This window comes from Oncorhynchus gorbuscha, linkage group LG18 (genome assembly GCF_021184085.1).
Source record: "Oncorhynchus gorbuscha isolate QuinsamMale2020 ecotype Even-year linkage group LG18, OgorEven_v1.0, whole genome shotgun sequence".
Classification (NCBI taxonomy): Eukaryota; Metazoa; Chordata; class Actinopteri; order Salmoniformes; family Salmonidae; genus Oncorhynchus; species Oncorhynchus gorbuscha.
The window spans coordinates 42702327-42725591 of record NC_060190.1 but is presented as its reverse complement, the minus strand read 5'-3'; the positions used below and the strand labels follow the sequence as shown (position 1 = coordinate 42725591).

The 23265-nt window shown below is 41.2% G+C and overlaps 1 protein-coding gene across 1 annotated transcript in view; it reads right to left on the bottom strand.

The window, feature by feature from the left end:
* LOC124003696 (growth/differentiation factor 11-like) overlaps positions 1–22518 on the bottom strand; it is a 53754-nt gene extending 31236 nt beyond the window's left edge. Inside the window, 1 exon segment of the mRNA XM_046312227.1 lies at positions 21794–22518. Within this exon segment, the coding sequence (XP_046168183.1) occupies positions 21794–22208 (415 nt within the window). The 5' untranslated portion in view covers positions 22209–22518.
* Between the last annotated feature and the right edge of the window lie 747 nt (positions 22519–23265).

The window sequence follows — 23265 nt, the reverse complement described above, 5'->3', positions numbered from 1 at the left end:
GACTGATAAAGCAAAATAACTCAATTTAGACATTTGATGCACAGATGAGAATGGAAAGAATGAAGATGATACTTCATACACTGACTCCTATGTGCATTTTTATTTCTCGTGTGTATTTTATCTGAATTAGTATTTATTCTGTGCTCTCTTAAAAATCTATTCAGGATTCAACTAAAATCCTCTATCTAGGCTATAGATGGGTTGGTTGTTTAGCAACAAAATCTATGCGTGCACAACTATGGGGCAAAACAGACATGGTTGGCTTAGATTGTTGACAACATGTAAACTATATTTTGTGTCCAAATATTTATTGAAAACAAAAATACATTTGCACAAATACATTGTTACAGTGGTTGGTTAGATAGCTAGCGAATTTGAGCCATATTAGCATAGACATGGCATCAAATCAAATGAAGTTGTATTAGTCACATTCGCTGAATACAACAGGTGTAGTAGACCTTACAGTGAAATGCTTACTTACGAGCCCCTAACCAACAATGCAGTTTTAAAAAATACGGATAAGAATAAGAGATAAAAGTAACAAGTAATTAAAGAGCAGCAGTAAAATAACAATAGCGAGACTATATACAAGGGGGTACCGGTACAGAGTCAATGTGCAGGGGCACTGGTTAGTTGAGGTAATATGTACATGTAGGTAGAGTTAGTAAGGCGACGATGCATAGATGATAACAACAGAGAGTAGCAGCGGTGTAAAAGAGGGGAGGGGGCAATGCAAATAGTCTGGGTAGCCATTTGACGAGATGTTCAGGAGTCTGATGGCTTGGGGGTAGAAGCTGTTTAGACATGGTATCAATTACAAGATACAACGAGCTGAAACGAGCCACCTATGATTCCCCACACGGCAGCTTCTTCACATTGTTGCTATCTGACCGTTCAGAATCATAACACACAGCCTTCTGCCTCATCGTTTCTGTGACCTTGCCAGCCAACCTGTCATTAATGACCATAGAGTAAATACACCTCCCACCTCAGACCTTTAGGATTAGGCTGGGGGGTATAGCGTGGTTAAGTATGGGACAGGCGGAGTGTCATGCACTCCGGGATTAGGAAAGTGATGAAAGTGCAAGATTCTGGGAGGGGGTGATAGGGCTTTCGTCAGGATAGGGGGAGACTTTTTGGGAGAGGGACAATGGAGGACAGTTAGATACATTGTAAATCTGATATAAAGTGTCTAGCAGCTTGATCCTCATGGTATTTTATGTTAGTAATTTTGCAGGCATGAATTATGGTAAGTATACATGGTAAGTATACCTAAAACTTGTATCTCATTATGGTAAGTGGTGAAATAAATATAGCTAGTTATAAATATAAATATAATTATAATCTGTAATAGCAGATAATAAGAAATGATGATAAATCTTTACCTGGCTAAAAGAGATGTAATATTTATTTAACTAGGCAAGTCAGTTAAGAACAAATTCTTATTTACAATGACAGTCTAGAAATAGTGGGTTAACTGCCTTGTTTAGGGGCAGAGCGACAAATGTTTTCCTTGTCAATTTGGGGATTTAATCTAGCAACCTTTCGGTTACTGACCCAACGCTCTAACCACTTGGCTACCTGCCGCCCCAAATATAATGTATTTGTTGACAGGAAACTCACTCTACATCTACTCTACAGATGAAGTTGTGGGGGAAAAGGACTGGGGTGGGGCAAAATGTACTGTCATGTGCAAAGGGGTGATAGTATTATTAGTTAATAATCATTTTGATCAGAGTGTGAAACTATCCAAACAGATCTGCAAGGAAGGTGGATCCTTTCGAATATGCTAGTGGATGATAAACAGATTTGACTTATTCATCTATATGGTCCATCCAAAAATGATGATCCACACTTAGAAAAATATTTCTAACACTCTATTGAACTCACAAGCAACGATCCTATTATTATGGTGGGAGACTACAAGACGGTTTTAAGTACTTAAATGTACTTAAATGGACCGTAAAGGAAATCACACTACAAATGATCACCTTCAAGAACTTAAGGAGATCACGAATATCATGGACACATTAGAACTAGTGGAAACAGTGCCTTCAGAAAGTATTCACACCCCTTTACCTTTTCAAAACGGTGTTATGTTACAAAGTGGGATTAACATTTATTTAATTGTCTTTTTTTCCCCAACGATCTATACAAAAAAAATGGAACATTTGAAAAAAATAAAAACCACTAATATATTACATGACCAAAAGTATGTGGAAACCTGCTCGTCCAACATCTCATTCCAAAATCATGGGAAAACCATTTTCAGGTCTTGCTATATATTTTCAAGCAGATTTATGTCAACACTGTAACACAGCAACTCAAGAACATTAGCATTCAATGTCTACTTGGTAAGCAACTCCAGTGTAGATCTGGCCTTGTGTTTTAGGTTATTGTCCGGCTGAAAGGTGAATTAATCTCCCAGTGTCTGGTGAAAAGCAGACTGAACCAGGTTTTCCTCTAGGATTTGCCTGTGCTTAGCTCTGTTCCGTATCTTTTTTCTTGAAAAACTCCCCAGTTCTTAATGATTACAAGCATACCCATAACATGATGCAGCCACCACAATGCTTGAACATATGGAGGGTGGTAATGTTTTGTATTGGATTTACCCCAAACATAACACTTTGTATTCAGGACAAAAAGTTAATTGCTTTGCCACATTTTTGCAGTATTACTTTAGAGCCTTGTTGAAGAAAACTGCATGTTTTGGATTATATTTATTCTGTACAGGCTTCCTTCTTTTCACTCTGTCAATTAGGTTAGTATTGTGGAGTAACTGTTCTTGATCCATCCTCAGTTTTCTCCTATCACAGCCATTAAACTTTGTAACTGTTTTAAAGTCACCATTTCCCTCATGGTGAAATCCTTGAGCGGTTTCCTTCCTTTCCGGCAACTGAGTTAGGAAGGACGCCTGTATCTTTGTAGTGACTGGGTGTATTGATACATCATCATCATCATCATCATCATCATCAAAGTGTAATTAATAACTCCACCATGCTCAGAGGGATATTCAATGCCTGCTTTTTCTATTTTTACTCATCTACCTATAGAGGCATTTGAAAAACTCCATGGACTTTGTGGTTGAATCTGTGTTTGCAATTCATTACTTGACTGAGGAACCTTACAGATAATTGTATATGTTGGGTACAGAGATGAGGTAGTCATTCAAAAATCACATTAAAGACTATTATTGCACACAGAGTCCATACAACGTACAGTGGGGCAAAAAGGTATTTCGTCAGCCACCAATTGTGCAAGTTCTCCCACTTAAAAAGATGAGAGGCCTGTAATTTTCATCGTAGGTACACTTCAACTATGACAGACAAAATGAGAAAAGAAATCCAGAAAATCACATTGTAGGATTTTTAATGAATTTATTTGAATATTATGGTGGAAAATAACTATTTGGTCACCTACAAACACGCACGATTTCTGGCTTTTACAGACCTGTAACTTCTTCTTTAAGAGGCTCCTCTGTCCTCCACTTGTTACCTGTATTAATGGCACCTGTTTGAACTTGTTATGTAAAAAGACACCTATAGAAAAGACACCTGTCCACAACCTCAAACAGTCACACTCCAAACTCCACTATGGCCAAGACCAAAGAGCTGTCAAAAGACACCAGAAAAAAATTGTAGACCTGCACCAGGCTGGGAAGACTGAATCTGCAATAGGTAAGCAGCTTGGTTTGAAGAAATCAACTGTGGGAGCAATTATTAGGAAATGGAAGACATACAAGACCACTGATAATCTCCCTCGATCTGGGGCTCCACGCAAGATCTCACCCCGTGGGGTCAAAATGATCACAAGAACGGTGAGCAAAAATCCCAGAACCACACGGGGGGACCTAGTGAATGACCTGCAGAGAGCTGGGACCAAAGTAACAAAGCCTACCATCAGTAACACACTACGCCGCCAGGGACTCAAATCCTGCAGTGCCAGAAGTGTCCCCCTGCTTAAGCCAGTACATGTCCAGGCCCGTCTGAAGTTTGCTAGAGAGCATTTGGATGATCCAGAAGAAGATTGGGACAATGTCATATGGTCAGATGAAACCAAAATATAACTTTTTGGTAAAAACTCAACTTGTCGTGTTTGGAGGACAAAGAATGCTGAGTTGCATCCAAAGAACACCATACCTACTGTGAAGCATGTGTAACAGTATAACTTTAGACCGTCCCCTCGCCCATACCCGGGCGCGAACCAGGGACCCTCTGCACACATCAACAACAGTCACCCAAGAAGCATCATTACCCATCGCTCCACAAAAGCCACGGCCCTTGCAGAGCAAGGGGAACCACTACTTCAAGGCCTCAGAGCAAGTGACGTCACCGATTGAAACGCTATTTAGCGCGCACCGCTAACTGAGCATGCCGTTTCACATCCGTTACACATGGGGGTGGAAACATCATGCTTTGGGGATGTTTTTCTGCAAAGGGACCAGGACGATTGATCCGTGTGAAGGAAAGAATGAATGGGGCCATGAAAACCTCCTTCCATCAGCAAGGGCATTGAAGAGATTTTGATGACAATGATCCCAAAACACTGCCCTGGCCTTCCATCAGCAACAGTCTCCAAAACATCACTGCTCATCACTGCTCTAGAGGAGATCTGCATGGAGGAATGGGTCAAAATACCAGCAACAGTGTGTGAAAACCTTGTGAAGACTTACAGAAAATGTTTGACCTCTGTCATTGCCAACAAAGGGTATATAACAAAGCATTGAGATAAACTTTTGTTATTGACCAAATACTTATTTTCCACCATAATTTGCAAATTAATTAATTAAAAATCCTACAATGTGATTTTCTGGAATTTTTTTTCATTTTGTCTGTCATAGTTGATGTGTACCTTATATTATTATTATATTACCGATGATGAAAATTACAGGCCTCTCTCGTCTTTTTAAGTGGGAGAACTTGCACAATTGGTGGCTGACTAAATACTTTGTATTATGTGACTTGTTAAGCACATTCCTACTCCTGAACTGATTTAGGCTCGTCATAACAAAGGGGTTGAATACTTACTGACTCAAGACATATCAATTTAAATTTTAATTCAATTGTCAAAATAAAAAAATAAAAAACATATTTCCACTTTGATGTTATGGGGTATTGTGTGTAGGCCAATGACACAAATCTCTATCTAATCCATTTTAAATGCATGCTGTAAGACAACTACATTTTGAAAAAGTCAAGTGGTGTGAATACTTTCTGAAGCACTATATGAAGGCTAAAAAAACCTGACCTAATGAGGCTTAATCAAGCCATCCGTCTTGACTACTTTCTTGTGTCATCCTTGCTGGAACCAAAAGTATAAAAAGTGTTGATTGGAGACAGAATGCAATCGGACCACCATGGCTATCAGTCCAAACCCATACACTGCTGTAAAGCTTAGCGCCTGAGCTCGGATGTAATTTATAGCATGTTACTGTACAGCCACTGCCTTCCAATTTAGGTGCTTATCAGGGGACAAATCTGCCATTTTCTTTTTTACATATTATTTTACAATGGAAAACAAAGACAAAGATACAAACATTGACATTCCTTGTAGTGTTGAATGGGATGGCAAATTTAGAGGGCAAAACAAAACTTAACTATTTACAAATTTAAGATACAATTCCTATTAGGTGCTACCTATTAGAAGAATACAGCATATAGTCATTAAAAGCAGTGTAGATAAACTAAAAATAAATATTGAGTGGAGTACGGCACAGAGTAGCAGCAGATCATCAACCCAGTTATGAAGGGGGAATAGTGTGAGGACAGATGCTGGGAGACGAGAAGCAAGTACAGGGAGTGAATATTTAATAAGTAACAGACATGAAACAAAACACGGACAGTGTCTGGACAACGGAAACATAACAACATTAATGCTGACACAGGTATCAAACTGAGGAATAGACAGATATAGAAGAGGCAATCAGTAAAGTGATGGAGTCCAGGTGAGTCCAATGAAGCGCTGATGGGCGTAACGACGGTGACAGGTGTGCTTAATGATGGACAGCCTGGTGCCCTCGAGCACCAGGGAGGGGGAGCGGGGGCAGGCGTGACTGTACCCCCCCTTTAGGGGTGCCACCCGGCATCCCACCTGGGCGAGCCTGACGGGCCGATTGAGGCGTGGGAGTCTGACGAGCCATCTGAGGCGTGGGAGCCTGACAAGCCAGCTGAGGCGTGGGAGCCTGACAAGCCAGCTGAGGCGTGGGAGCCTGACGAGCCGGCTGAGGCATGGGAGCTTGACGAGCCAGCTGAGGCGTGGGAGCCTGACAAGCCAGCTGAGGCGTGGGAGCCTGACGAGCCGGCTGAGGCATGGGAGCTTGACGAGCCAGCTGAGGCGTGGGAGCCTGACAAGCCGGCTCAGGCGTGGGAGCCTGACAAGCCATCTGAGGCGTGGGAGCCTGTCGAGCTGGCCGAGGCGTGGGAGCCTGACGAGCCAGCTGAGGCATTGGGAGCCTGACGAACCAGCTGAGGTGTGACGTGGGATGGGAGCCTGTCAAGCCAACCGAGGCAAGAAAACCTCTCAAGCCAGCTAAGGCATGGAAGCCTGACGAGCCAGCTGAGGAATCCCCAGTTCCTTTGGCAGCGGCACCTGGACACGACGTCACCAACCAAAAAACAACAACAACAAAAAAAAAACTCCCTGATGCTTCCAATATTGGTGTCAGGATTCTGTGAGGACAGACGCTGGGAGACGAGAAGCAAGTACAGGGATTGAATATTTAATAAGTAACAGACATGAAACAAAACACGGACAATGTCTGGACAATGGAAACATAACGACATTAATGTTGACACAGGTATCAAACTAAGGAATAGACAGATATAGAAGAGGCAATCAATAAAGTGATGGAGTCCAGGTGAGTCCAATGAAGCGCTGATGGGCGTAAGATGGTGACAGGTTTGGGTAATGATGGGCGCCCTCGAGCGCAAGAGAGGGGGAGCAGAAGCAGGCGTGACAGAATAGACCATTTATCCAGTATTGCCTGCCAAATTTGGTAAAACATTGGACTTCTATAAGCGGTATTGTATTGAATATGTTCTATATGCATTACATTCCCTAAATCCTGTAACCACATTGCAAAGGTAGGTACAGTCTCCAATTTCCAAAATTGCAAAATGAGCCTTTTGGCTAATAGAGTACGAAGAGAGACAGCCTTCCCTTCCTGGTTATTCCCATCAACTGTACCGAACAGAGCAATGAATGGGTCTGTGAAATCTGCCATTTTCAACCTGTATATGGGTACAAGAGACGAAAAATGTATAACTGACTTTCTCCTGCACAATCATAGGTACAGAATACCCCCTTATTGTATAGGACACTTTCAGATGCCACTCAATTTCAGAGGCCATTCAATTCAATACTCATCTTTAAAACAAAAGCAGTTTCAGTCAAAATAGATTAGACAAACAAAGGAACAGTGGTGTCGTAAAAATACTTGAAAGTACTACTTAAGTAGTTTATTTTGGGGCATTTTCTGTACTTTACTTTGCTATTTATATTTTTGACAACTTTTACTTTTACTTCACTACATTCCTAAAGAAAATGATGTACTTTTTACTCCATATTTTTTCTCTGTTGCCCAAAAGTACTCGTTACATTTTAAATGCTTAGCAGGACAGGTAAATGGTCTAATTCACACATTTATCAAGAGAACATCCCTGGTCATCCTTACTGCCTCTGATCTGGCAGACTCACTAAACACATGCTTTGTTTGTAAGTTATGTCTTAGTGTTGTAGCGTGCCCCTGGCTATCCGTAAATTAAGAAAATAAGAAAATGGTGACATTTGGTTTGCTTAATATAAGGAATTTGAAATCATTTATACTTGTACGTTTACTTTTGATGCTTAAGTATCTTTTAGCAATAACATTTACTTTTGATACTTAAGTATATTTAAAACCAAATACTTTTAGAATTTTACTCAAGTAGGATTTTACTGGGTGACTTTCCCTTTTACTTGAGTCATTTTCTATTAAGGTATCTTTACTTTTACTCAAGTACGACAATTGGGTACTTTTTCCACCACTGCAAAGGAAATAGAGGAACTAACAGCACAGGTAGATAGCAATAAAACAATTTACTATAATGGAATAGAATAAGTTAGGGTGAAAACAAAAACAACTGGAGGAACTTATTCAAGAACAATAAAGTGTAGTTTATTACAAAAATAAAGCGAAGTGGAAAATTTAAAAAAAATGCAATACATTTCGCTTGAATCTTCAACATAAAAATGCTACCAAAAAATAATTGACAGAAGCTCGTTAAAAATGACAGTCATCCATGATTCACCAAATTATATTTTAAAAGAGGAAACAAAATATTTTAAGCATGTTTTCTTGTCAGTCTCCTCCATCTCCCCTAAATGGTGTTAACGGTAAGGATTATTTTCCTAATAATGATCAGGTTAAATTAACAAAATGTTAAGAAATATCTGTGTGAAGCCCAACTTACAGAAAAGGAAATTAAATCATTTCAGTCTGGAAAAAACCCAGGGTTTGATGGCATACCAGTAGAGGTATATCAATCTTTTTTGATGTGCTCAAAGATCTATTATTTGCAAGTTTTAACTACTCCTTTAAAATGGTAGACTATCAGGTACTCATCAAGAAGGTCTGATTTCACTATTACTGAAACAGGACTCATGTGGTAAGTATAAAGATTCAGTCAATTCAAACTGGAGGCATCTTACACTTCAAATGTTGTGATGCAAAAATCCTGGCTAAATTAATAGCGCATATAATTAAAAAGGTTTTACCAGATATTGTTCATTCTGATCAGACAAGTTTTTTACATGGAAGGAACACTGGAGATAATATACGACATTTACTTGAAACAATAGAATAATATATAACATTAAAGAAACCAGGACTGGTCTTCATAGCAGATTTTGAAAAGCCTTTTGATAAAGTATGACTACAATTTATATATAAATGTAATTTTGGTGAATCTCTTATACAATGGGTTAAAGTTATCTATAGCAACCCCAGGTGTAAAATAGTCAATAATGGTTACTTCTCAGAAAGTATTGAAGTGTCAAGAGGAGTAAAACAAGGCTGTCCCCTGTCTCCATATCTATTTGTTATGGCAATCGAAATGCTAGCAATTAAAATCTGATCCAAAAAGAACATCAAGTGTTTCGAATTCCAGAGCTTAAAAACCAATATTTTCAATGTATACCGATGACTCAAGTGCAATCTGGATCCCTGCACGGTCTCATTGAAGATCTAGATAACTTATCTAGCCTTTCTGGACTAAAACCCAATTATGATCAGTGTACAATATTGCATATTACATATTGGATTGTTAAAAGACAACTTTTACATTACTCTGTAGTTTACCAATAAAACTGGCTGATGGTGAAGTAGACATACAGTACCAGTCAAAAGTTTGGGCCACCTACTCATTCAAGGGTTTTTCTTTATTTTTACTATTTTCTACATTGTAGAATAATAGCGAAGACATAAACACTATGAAATAACACACATGGAATCATGTAGTAACCAAAAAGTGTTAAACAAATCCAAATATATTTTAGATTTTACATTCTTCAGAGTTGCCACTCTTTGCCTTGATGAGAGCTTTGCACACTCTTGGCATTCTCTCAACCAGCTTCACCTGGAATGCTTTTCCAACAGTCTTGAAGGAGTTCCAACATATGCTGAGCACCTGTGTAAATCAGGTACATCAGGTCTTCGTGGTCGAATTGCCGCAAAGAAAACACTATTAAAGGACACCAGGAAGAAGAAGATACTTGCGTGGGCCAGGAAACACAAGCAATGCACATTAGACCGGTGGAAATTGGTCCTTTTGTCTGGAGTTCCAATTGGAGATTTTGGTTCAAACCGCCATGTCTTTGTGAGATGCGGTGTTGGAGAACAGATGATCTCTGCATGTGTATTTCCCACTGTAAAGCATGGAGGAGGAGGTGATATGGTGTGGGGTTGCTTTTCTGGCGAAACTGTTTGTAATGTATTTAGAATTCAAGGCACACTTAACCAGCATGGCTACCACAGCATTCTGTAGCAATACGCCATCCCTTCTGGTTCGGGCTTAGTGGGACTATTATTTGTTTTTCAACAGGACAATGACCCAACACACATCCAGGCTGTGTAAGGGCTATTTTACCAAGAAGGAGAGTGATGGATTGCTGCATCAGATGACCTGGCCTCCACAATCACCCAACGACAACCAAATTGAGATGGCTTGGGATGAGTCGGACTGCATAGGGAAGGAAAAGCAGCCAACAAGTGCTCAGCATAAGTGGGGACTCCTTCAAGAAAGTTGGAAAAGCATTCCAGGTGAGCTGGTTGAGAGAATGCCAAGAGTGTGCAAAGCTGTCATCAAGGCGAATGGTGGCTATTTGAAGAATCTCAAATATAAAATATATTTTGATTTGTTTAATTACATGATTCCCTATGTGTTATTTCATAGTTTTGATGTCTTTACTATTATTCTACAATGTAGAAAATTTGAAAAAATAAAGATAAACACTAAAATGAGTAGGTGTTCTAAAACGTATGACCGGTAGTGTATTTGTAACTAAAAAGCTGTAAAAGCAAAATTATAAAACAAAGTTACTTTTATAACAAATGATCAACAAACGTTTGACAAACAAACGTTTTCCAAATGTACGCAGTTGTGTGCTGGGAGAGAGAGACAGAGAGAGACAGAGAGAGACAGAGAGAGAGAGAGCCTTGATGGGAGAGGAAGGTCTGGTCTCAAAGCCATGGACAGGTGACAAATGAGGGCCTATTGGGGTCAAAACCTCACCCCTCATTAGCCCAGCATCCACCAGCACACAGACACACACATACAACCTTTTTGTGCAGGGCTCAGCTCAAGTATAAAATCAGACAGCTTTCTGTGTAACTAGCATATACACACACAGTTTCAAATTATTTTATATGTGGTATGTTGTGACACAAATGAACCACATAGGACCAGAGCAGTTCCTATGTGTGGAGCTTCACTCCATGTACATGGGTAGGGCACTGCATCCATATCCTTGCAACACACCGTATGGGGAGGGAATGCTACAGTACGTTACAGTGCCGCACTGTGATATAAATAGCTTTTCCATGAAATGTTATAGTAATTAGCGACCAGGAAGCATGGACCCTCTCAACCCTTACTGCGGCACCCATGTACCTTGAGCGAATACTAAGAAGCAACTCTGGCATACTAAGAAGTGACGCTGGCACCGGTCCAGTTCAGCGTGTACCGTGTGAACCCGCACGGCCCATCAAAGGCAGTGCACACGCCCATGAGAGGGTGAATGGGTTCGAGGTGCGCAGGGAATAGTGTTTGAAGTACTCTCTGGCTCTATCCGAGAGACGGAAAAGGCGCTTTTCATCTTGCGGGATTGCTGAGGTGCCACAGGCGAGAGGAGATTCAGTCCTTCTCTTCTCAACGTGAAACTGTTCCATGAACACCAGAGGAGAGTGATAACGGAGAGAGAGAGAGCTCAGAGGGAGAGGAGCAAAGGGGAGAACAGAGAGAGGGGTAGAGAGATGAGGAGTAAAGGGAGAAGAGAGGAAGAAAGAGAAGTGAGATATGAGAAATGAGAAAGGATCAAACATAGAGTGGGCGGAAGAGGAGAAAACAGAGAAGAAAAAAAGAGAGAGGGAAAGATGCTAATGCAGCCCCATGGCATCCTGCTAACAGAGCAGAGCAGCACAGTACATGTTTCTTGCACCAGTGTCAGTGAGTGCACTCCCATTCATTCAAAACAAAGCAGCAGCTCCCACGCCTGACATTTTAATAGAGATATCTTATGGACCCATCAATAACCAAGGCCCACAACTGTCTAATAAACAAGCCATTAAAGAAACAGAAACATGGGGTTTCCATCCCTCCCATTCAAAGCCCATTCCCCTGCAAAACAAAAGCCTCTCTTCTAAATGCAAGAGTCACTCCTCTTCCAGTTCCATCATATCATATCTGTGCTGCTGATTCAGATGCTGCTTGAGGCCAAACACTTCTCCTCTAATGGACAGGAGCATCTGTGTCATGTCATGTCCGGCCCGAGGAAGAGTGTTGAGACAGGTTTAACACATCCATGGGGCAACAGAGTACAACACTGGACGGGGCCTACTGGAATGGAGGCACCACGTCCATATAACCCTCAAACACAAGATACACTGTCACGCAGGCTCTGTCATCAGAAGAGGGGCAAACTCTTTTGCAGTATGTCCCACTAACAACACGCAGAGGGAGAGGGCGAGAATGAAGGGAGGAGAGGGAGAGAGATGGAGACTGCTATGTTGTCAACTGGTGGAGAACGCTGGACATACTAAGGCCGGAGGATAGCCGACATTGACCATTCTACGGGCAAATTCGTTGACCTCAACAACTTGGACGATGAGAATCACATCAAATAATCACATCAAAGTCATATAAGGTCAGATTGATAAGCACTTGTATCGTACAGCTTTGTGATGCTCCACATGAGTCTCATTCTATGTAAACGGGTTCAAAATGTACAAAAGCTCGACAATTGCTCCTGCTTTCACCACCTCTCCATTCTCTAACAGACCATAGGCAATACTTGTTCAAAAAACGATTCATAGGAATAATTTTCCACAATGGTGAGCGAGCTGTAAGCCTGCAACAGCAGTCAAGATCTCATGCCTGGCAAGAACAATGATGCATCCCTCAGAGGACCAAAGGCTGAACTTGCTTTGAGGGTTGTCAATAGCAACTGACACTGTGATTTTCATTACCATGGGCCACAGTTGTTTTGGTAGCAGATATTCAAGAATAGGTAATTCATCACAAAGTAGGCCTATGTGCAGAACGAGGATCATTCATGAAAGTTCAGCTACAAAGAAGTTTGATGAGTAAAATGGACTATTAAGTAACGGAAGGGACAATCTATTAGCCCTATGGACAATTGAAAGTCATTTCTTGACGTTTTGACAACTCCTTATTTGAAGAACAAACAAATAAACATCATGTGAACGGCACAGGCACTTATTTATCTCTGACAATAATAAGCAACTGTAAAATTAATCTCACATGTGTTTGGCGCTCACAAAATGGCAGTTAAAGTGGTTAAGTTTATTATGCCACAAAAAGAGAGGGCACAATGTGAGGCTGTATGACCATTACATTTCTTTGAAATTTAGGTTTTAAAGTTAATTTCTATACATTTTGCCATCGGACAGAGAGAACATTTAGCAATGTTATAATACATTTCATGCAATTCTAAATTTTTTGCCATGGGGCTGGGAGACATTTTTGCAGTTTTAAGCAAGTCTTTTGCAGTTCTACATGTGTTGCCATGGGGCGCAGAGAGCCATACGCGACCTCTTATGTTGCTTATGCCTGGAGATACCCTGATGATATGTTACCAATTACAATTAGTATGATACAGTTCCTTAAAATGGATTTTACTGTCTTAATTGTCTACAATCTACACAAAATACTCTGTAATGTCAAAGTAGAAGACAAAAATTCTAACATTTGTAAAAAAAAATCATGAAAAATAAAGGAATATGTCAAATCAAACTTTATTTGACACGTGCTGAACATCTGTAGACCTTATCGTGAAATGCTTTACAAGCAAGAAAATATTTACCAAATAAACTAAAGTAAAAAATAAAATAACAATAACGAGGCTGGGCTACTGGGGTGTGTCAATGTAAATAATCCGGTGGCCATGTCTTGATTAAATAAGTATTCAACCCCCTTATTCAATATATGTTAGAATCACCTTTGGCAGCGATTACAGCTGTGAGTCTTCCTGGGTAAGTGGCTCGAACTGAATGAATGGAATCACATCAATTGATACCATTCCACTTATTCTGATCCAGCCAGTACCACGATCCCATCCTTCCCAATTATGGTGCCACCAACCTCCTGTGGAGTCAATACACATTAGAATCACATTTGGCAGCGATTACAGCTGTGAATATTTCTGGGTAAGTCTCTTAAGAGCTTTCCACACCTGAATTGTGCAACATTTGCCCATTATTCTTTTTTTTAAATTCTTCAAGCTCTGCTAATTTGGTTGTTGATTATTGCTTGACAACCATTTTCAGGTCTTGCCATACATTTTCAAGCAGATTTATGTCAAAACTGTAACTCTGCCACTCAGGAACATTCGCTGTCTTCTTGGTAAGCAACTCCATTGTAGATTTGGCCTTGTGTTTTAGGTTATTCTCCTGTTGAAAAGTGAATGAATCTCCCAGTGTCTGGTGAAAAGCAGACTGAACCAGGTTTCCTCTAGGATTTGCCTGTGCTTAGCTCCATTCCGTTTCTTTCTTATCCTGAAAAACTCCCCAGTCCTTAACCTTTTCACTGGCGAGTTCCAAATATCTCTAACGGTCGCCCCAGCATGAGTGGTTTTATGCACGTGATGTCAGAATGCACTCACTGTTCCAAAATGTGATTGTTACGTAACAGGACAGTTAACACGCGCTGCCTGCTAATTATCTATAGGCTATGTTTCAACTTGTCAATTTCAAATGATTTTCTAACTAATTGTATTTTCCAACAACAGTTTGAATTGAAGTGTGTTCCGCCTCCTCATTAATTCACATAGAAATAGCCCATTTCAGTGTTGGGGATTATTTATGTTTGAGGCTTTATTGAGCCGGTCAAACTTTCCTCTTCGAGGAGAGCCCTTCCCCATTTTTTCCGCACTTCAAGTATGCAGACATTTGCACAGTCTTGCTGGCATATTTTCCGGCTAGCGCTCTCATTGCCTCCATTGTTTTCCTTACAAATAATAACTTAGGACATGTGTGCCTTATTTTCTATATATTATGTTGTCGTTTCTACTGAAGCATACAGTATGTATGTATGAATGTATGGAGCATAATGTATTTACAGTTGTATTCACGTTTTCAAGTATTGGTGACAAATATTGCATTCCGATTATTGCATAGATTGTAATGGACACCTATGATGTGTGTAAAATACTTGTTTGGTATTTTATTGTACTGATTATAATGAGTTAATGCTAAGCTATTTGCCAGCTATGTGTGGCGTCCTGTTTGTTGATATTATGCAATGCATTCTGGGTGTCACGTAAATGTCGGTCAGATCAAAGAAGTTATAATGAGGTGATGTAATGGTTCACTTGTCTTTCGAGTAGTGAAACATCCGGAAGTGAATGAATGGAAGTAGACAACACACCCCTTTCAACATGCATACTGCAAACAGACCAAATTCATCTTGTTCTCCTCTTAATATCTTTGGTTGACACAAAAAAAACATGGCGGCGAGCACAAACTACCCATCGTCGGATTACTTTTGATTTCTATAAAGTGTTTTACTCAATTATTTTGATCAATGTTAAGTTCACCCGTGATGTGATGAATTATAAATAGTAATTGCTATTAGCTCATTCATATTGGGGTTTCTGTCAGCAGAGTTCTCATATGACCGCTTGTGTTACGTCAATCTTTCCTCAGTTAGCGCTAGGACTAATGTAGCCTGCATTTTCCAGTTTGGATGATTGTGTATGCTGTCGCTACTTCTGTGAAGGTCTGAATATTGCATCCCAAATAAACTGGTCACATTCAGGACATAACTTTGTAAGGACTGTAAGGTCATTTCACTGTAAGGTTGTATTCGGCGCATGTGGAAAAATAACATTTTATTGGATTTGTTTGTGCAACATGTTTCTGTGAAAAAAACAGTGTGACTAGCTCAAGTGCTGACTGTTGTGTAAAGCGAAACTGGGCGTTCTAAATAAGCACTCTAATCACACCGGTTTGAGCTTACGCTGCAGGGACCAGTGTAAAATGATCCCACCTGTTTGTTGGTACATGTGTAAAGGTTAACGATTAAAAGCATACCCATAACATGATGCAGCCACCACTATGCTTGAAAATATGGAGAGTGGTACTCAGTTATGTGTTTTATTGGATTTTCCCCAAACATAACACTTTGTATTCAGAAAAACATATTTATTGCTTTGCCACAATTTTTGCCGTTTTACTTTAGTGCCTTGTTGCAAACAGGATACATGTTTTGAAATATGTGTATTCTGTACAGGCTTCCTTCTTTTCACTCTGTCAATTAGATAACTACAATGTTGTTGATTCAGCCCCAGTTTTCTCCTATCACAGTTTTCTCCTATCATCAACCCAATCTTCGAGCTACCCAAGAGGAAACGCCAGGGTTACAGAGGAAAGAGAGGGGGGAACCTGGTGAAATTAAGGCGAAAGGAAAACCGGCCATCTCTTCCCTCCATTCTACTGCGAATGTACAGTCACTTGATAATAAGATGGATGACCTCAATTGCGGATTTGCTACCAGCGGTCCTCTCGGAATTGCAATATACTTTGCTTTTCAGAAACATGGCTCTGTGACAAGATACACCCCATGGCTATCCAACTTGATGGATTCTCCATTCACAGGATGGACAGGACAGTGGAGTCGGGGAAATCGAGGGGGGGATGGGGTTTACCTCTTCATCAACTCCAACTGGTGTGCTAATCTAATTCCAGCGTGGTGGAAGTGTTGACCCACTGTTCACCCATCTTGAAATACCTTATTGCCAAATGTCAACCCACCTGGCCTCCCGAGTGGCGCACTACAGCCTGGGGTTTGATCACAGGCTGTGTCATTGCTGGCCGTGACCGGGAGTCCCATAAGGAGGCGCAAAATTGGCCCAGTGTCGTCTGGGTTAGTGGAGGGTTTATCCGGGGGGCTTTACTTGGCTCATCGCCCTCTAGCGACTCCTTGTGGTGGGCCGGGTGCCTGCAGGCTGACTTCTGTTGTCAGTTGAACAGTATTTCCTCCGACACATTGGTGCAGCTTGCTTCCGAGTTCAGCAGGCAAGTGTTAGGGAGCACGATTTGGCGGGTCATGTTTCGGAGGACGCATGACTCGACCTTCGCCTCTCCCAAGCCCGTTGGGGAGTTGCAGCGATGATACAAGATTGTAATTAGATCGCAATTGGATATCACAAAATTGGGGAGAAAAGAAAATACAAAAAAAGAAAAATAATTAAAGGCTGACCCTTCTACCTCTGAAGGGAGTTTACAGCTGTTATCGGTGACTGCTGTATACATTCCACCTCAGGACAAGAAAAATAACAAGCTGGTGCATAATGAACTAGGCTACAAAAAAGAAGGAAACCCTACACCCAGAGGCTGCCTTTCTGGTTGCCTGCTATTTTAATTTGGCTTCACTAAGACATGTGATGCACAACTTCCATCAACACGTCTCCAACACCACTAGGGCCAATAAAGTCCTAGACCACTACAATTCTATCCACAAGCAAACATACAAGGCCCTCACTCGTCTGCCATTCGGCAAATCAGATGATGACTCCGTACTCTTGCTTCCTGTTTACAAGCAGAAGCTGAAACAGGAAGTACCCACAATTAGTTCCGTTGAGAAATGGTCACCAGAATCAGAGGGTATGCTTCAGTACTGCTTTGCTAGCGCTGATCGGAATATGTTTTGAGACTCCACCGATAACCACTTCCGTCACCGGCTTCAATCGAAAATGCATCGGCGACATTGTAGGGTTCACTTTTCCAATCAAATGCCCTGGATTTACACCGAGGTTGGCGCTAAAACTAAAGAGTGGGGCTACTGCACACAGAGCTATCATAAACAACCCTGATGTTACGGCCGAAGACAGGAATAAGTTCAAGAAGGCCCACTATGACCTCCCCAGTATCATCAAACAAAGAAAAGGACAATATAGGAATAATGTGGAATCATATTACACAGGCTCTGACACCTGCCTCATGTGGCAGGGGCTCCAGTCTATTACAGATGACAAAGAAAGACCCAACTGTGATCTATCTGCCCAACGATGCCTCTCTACCAGACGAATTCAAAGCATTTTATGCACGCTTGGACAGCAACAACATTGAGCCGGGTGTGAGGGCCGTCACCGACCCAGAGGACTGGGTGATCTTGCCCTCCGAGGGTGACGTACGAAGGGTCTTTAATCAGGTCAACACCTGCAAGGCCGATATTCCAGGACGCGTTCTCAGAGCATGCGCAGAACAGCTGGCAGGCATATTCACAGTCCTTGTCAACCTCTCCTTGTCGCAGTCTGTATTCCCCACATGTTTTAAGATGACCACAATCATGCCTGTTCCTAAGAAATCTAAGGCTTCATGCCACAATGATTACTGCCCTGTAACACTCACTTCTGTAATCATGAAGTGTTTTGAGAAGCTGGTTATGGCACACATTAACTCCACCATCCCAGCCACCCTGGACCCACTCCAATTTGCCCACCGTCCCAACAAATCCATTGATGACTCAATCTCAATTGCTCTCCACACTGCCCTCGCCCACCTAAATAAGAGGAATACCTATGTGAGAATGCTGTACATTGACTACAGCTCAGCATTCAACACCATTATCCCCTCCAAGCTTGTCACCAAGCTTAGGACTCTGGGTCTGAACACCTCCCTCTGCAACTGGATCCTGGACTTGAGGGGCCAACCCCAGGTAGTGAGTGTGGGCAACATCACCTCCACCACGCTGGCCCTTAACACTGGGATGTGTGCTTAGTCCCCTCCTGTTCACCCACGACTCCAACACCATTATCAAGTTCACTGACGACACAACGGTGGTAGGCCTGATTACCGGAAACTAAGAGTCACCCTACAGGGAGCAACAACCTCTCACTCAACGTCAGCAAGACCAAGGAGCTGATCGTGGACTACAGGAAATGGGGGGGGGGAGCACGCCCCCATCCACATCGATGGGGAGGCAGTGGAACAGTCTGAAAATGGTCCAAACACACACACAATAGTGCCTCTTCCCCCTCAGGAGGTTGAAACAGTTTGGCATGGGCCCTGAAATCCTGAAAAGGTTCTACAGCTGTACCATTGAGAGCATATTAACTAGCTGCATCACTGCTTGGTATGGTAATAGCACCACCTCGATCGCTACAGAGGGTTGTGCGGACAGCCCAGTACATCACTGGGGCCGAGCTCCCTGCCATTCAGGACCCCTATATTTTCTCTGCTGCCGCACGGCAAGAGTTACCTGTGCAAGTCTGACACCAACAGGCTCTTGAACAGCTTCTATCTCCAAGCAATATGACTGATAAACAGCTAACAAAATAGCTACATGGAGCGAGTTTTCCTTGTATCTTTATCAACCTTTTATTTCAGTATTTCAGTCTCTATGCACACGCACAGGGCCCAATACACATGCAAACACTAACTCACATAATTTTCTCACTCACACATAATATGCGCATACATTTATACTGACTCTACACACCCGCACACCCACTCACATGTAACCTGCTGCTACTCTGTTTATCTTATATCCTGTTGCCTAGTCAACTTACCCCTATACATATCTACCTCCATCACTCCAGTATCCCTGCATGTAAATATGGTATTGGAACTGACTTTTTAAATATCTTCCTGTATATAGTATGCTTACTTATTTACTTTATTGTGTATTCCATATTTCTTCAACTTATTTATTGTGTGCTTTTTTTCTAGTAATACATTGTTATTGATTATTGCATTGTTTGGTTTTGAGTGTGCAAGAAGGGCATTTCACTGTACATTTTTGAATTTGAAACATTCTATTGCGCACAGAGTGAGTCCATGCAACTTACGCAACAAGTCACATATTTAGGCTTGCCATAACAAAGGGGTTGAATACTTATCGACTCAAGAAATTTCAGCTTTACATTTTGTATTCATTTGTAAAAATCACAAAAAACATAATTCCGCTTTGACACTATTGGATATTGTGTGTAGGCCAGTGACTAAAAATGTCAATTTAATCAATTTTAATTTCAGGCTGTAACACAACAAAATGTGAAAGAAGTCAAGGGGTCAGAATGCTTTCTGCAGGCACTGTATGCTATGAATTGCAATTCATACAATATGTTATGAATTTGGTAAATGTATGATATGTTACGAATTCCAATTTGTTGTGGCTAACGTTAGCTAAGCTAGGGGTTAGGGTTAAGGTTAAGGTTAGGGTTCGCTTTTTGTGCTAAGCAGTTACAAAGTAGCTCAAAAGTAATAAGTAGTTGCTAATAAGCTAAAGTTGTCCATGATGAGATTTGAACACATTCACATTACTGTTTTATGTAACCATACCAAACCTAACCTATCATAATAATTTGGACATCTCGGATTTACATTTACTATGTTACGTCTAGTCTATGAGACCAGGCTGGTATGACAATCGAAGAAGAAGTTAAGGGAACACAAACCTATCTTTGTTCCCTCTTGGGAAAAAAACGGATTATTTGCATAGCTTTTCGTTTCCTTGTGCGGAATATATTATGTGTGTAAATGTTGTTGAACCACGGCGATTCGCCGCGAAAAGGTCACACACTCCCCTCGACCCCAACTGTTTCTCTGGCTTTGTGTCCTCACAGGGAAAAAACGAGCTGTGCCTATAAACTTCGCATTTAAAAGACAAGTGCGGTCGAGGGGGACTGCTGCATGGGGGAAACAATAGCAGCTTTTCTGGACACACTTTTTCTGACTGCGATGAACAGCAGGGAATCCGGTAGAGCCCTCTTATAAAGAACCACAGAGCACAGCTGCTGGGCTCTATAATTTTAGGGAATGTTGGTGTTTTTTTCTCAGCAATAATACGCAAAAACCTTCCTGTCCACATTTGAACATGTTATTTTATACTTGTTTATAGGCCATATTAGGCCTAAACTGTCCCTCTGCTATTTAAAGCATATCATATTGTAGGCTATATTTTGGGCATACAACTGCAAGATATGCAAAATAATGGATAATGTGCAAAGGTTCGGCGCAATACATCTGCCTGCCAAATGCTACATTATCATTACTGATTTATGCACTCCAAACAGACATTGGCATAGCATTCAAAAGTCTGTCATGCGGCTAATGAAAGTCAAATCACAAAACATGACAGAACAACCGGAAATTGCAAATGATCAGTGACCTAATTTGCCAAAAACCGAAACAACGGGTTCAAAACGGCTATGTATAGGAACATGATACAGAGTTATTTAAAAGTATGTTACATGAAGTCTGTCCCTGAAATGATTTAAAACTAAGAAAATATGCTATAATTTGGGGTAGACTATAGACTTCCCGGGCACAACCCCATAGATGACCTAGGCTAAATCCGCGCACGAGCTGTCAGTACTGGCACTCTAGCCTATAGCACAGCTGTAGGCTAGAAGTCCATCATCCAAAAAATCCATTCTCTTCATGTAGGCCTACATAGAAAGACTGAACAAAATAGTTACATTTATGCGTCATATGAATAATAAAAATAATATGAATAATATTAGCCTAATAATAATCATAATAATATTGGCTTGACCAACTCAAAGTTAATTACTCTGGTGACCTGTCATAGAGTGATGAGGCTCTTTATTGATTTATTGATTTTTCAAGTTCACACTTAATCCATACAGATATTTTGACAGCCGTAGCAAACAGCTGACCCTGCATCATCGGGGCGGCAGGTAGCATGGTGGTTAGAGCGTTTGGCCAGTAACTAAAAGGTTGCTAGATCGAATCCCGGATCTGACCAGGTAAAAATATGTCGTTCTGCCCCTAAGGCGTCATTGTACATACGATGCTCTTAACTGACTTGACTAGTTAAATGAAATAATTTGTCCTATTTAAAAGGTTATTTATTTTACTTGATTAAATAGATGATCACAAAATCATTCGAAGTAGGCCTATTGATGTTCAAATGCCTAGTATCCTCTGTCCAAGCATGCCAATAATAATCACAATCACAACACATTTGACAACGACTTGCTGCTCACCCCTAGCATTGGTTTACAAAGTAATTAATCATTTTCAACAGCTATGGGACAAAGTTGCATTACTCACGCTCGGAGGCCATAGTGATGACGGACTCCGTCGTGGCGTGATATTCGTCCTCCTCCATAAACTCATCCTGAAAGGACGCGTCTCCCTGGAAATCGTGATGGTCCAGAAGCTGCTGGAGTGGGGGTGCCTTGGGGAGCAGCTGGTTCACTACCTCCCTACTAATGTTAGGAGCCTGCTTGAGCCGCAGCTTGCTCAGGATCTGAGACTTGATGGTCTCCAGCCTCAGGACTTTACTTTGCTCTCGCCAAACGCATGCGGAACATCCATGAGCGCCCGCTTCTTCATCGAGGAGCGAAAGCCCGTCGTCCGTGGGAGTCTCGCTCGTTGGTGGCAAAAAAAGATTAGGCTCGTCACTCCCAGACAGTCCCAGACAAATATAAACCATCAAACACAGTAAAAAGTTATACCTCGGCATGATGATGACTTGTCAGGCTATATAACTTTCTGCTCGCGGTATCCCCTTCTCTACCCTCTGAAATGTTGCTTGTCACAACCTGTTTCCTTACCTTGCAAAGGTACCAATGATATGCAACTACTCCAATAGAGTCGCCTCTTAAAACGATTTTATTGTAGGACAGCAATAAACCGAGGAAGGTGCGTCCTAGTGGGTTTTCTCTGTACTTAAGCCTATCTATCGATTTGACGCATAACCCGTTTTCATGCTATAGTTGTTTTGGTTGCCTTATCTGATAACAATTAAGTCCATAGGTGCGAATGTTAAGATGTGTCATTGAAAAGTGTGCAAGTACCTCCTAAAAGGGCTCGTTATATATCTCCGCTCCTCCGTGTCGTAATCCGTCTCCATTGGCTAAGATTCCAACAAAAGGCTTTTAGGTCTGTCACCAAGTCAAGAAAAAGAGGGAGCTAGAGGGAGGGAGCAAGGGAGAATGGATTGGAGAGTAGTTTGTCCAGTTTGCATTTTATTACTGTATTGAGATAAGGTTTCAAGTCATTACATGTCATTAGTGGTATGATTTCTTTTCTTCATGTTAAGAAACTAGTGATGGTAAGCAGTGAATATAAATTTCAACCACGACTTATCCTCCCCCTTCTCTTCTCTCACGTGTAATATGTCCCTGTTATATATATTGAACAAAAATATAAACACATGTTTCATTAGCTGAAATACAATATTCCAGAAATGTTTCTTAATCACAAAATTCTTATTTCTCGGAAATGCGGTGCCGATTTGTGTTTACATCCCTGTTAGTGAGCATTCCTCCTTTGCCAAGATAGTCCATCCACCTGACAGGTGTGGCATATCAACAAGTCGATTAAACTGCATGATTATTGCAGAGGTGCACCTTGTGTTGGGGACAATAAAAGGCCACTCTAAAATGTGCAGTTTTGTCACACAACACAATGCCACATATGTCTCAAGTTTTGAGGGAGCGTGCAATTGGCATGCTGACTGCAGGAATGTCCACCAGAGCTGTTGCAAGAGAATTGAATGTTCATTTCTCTACATAAGC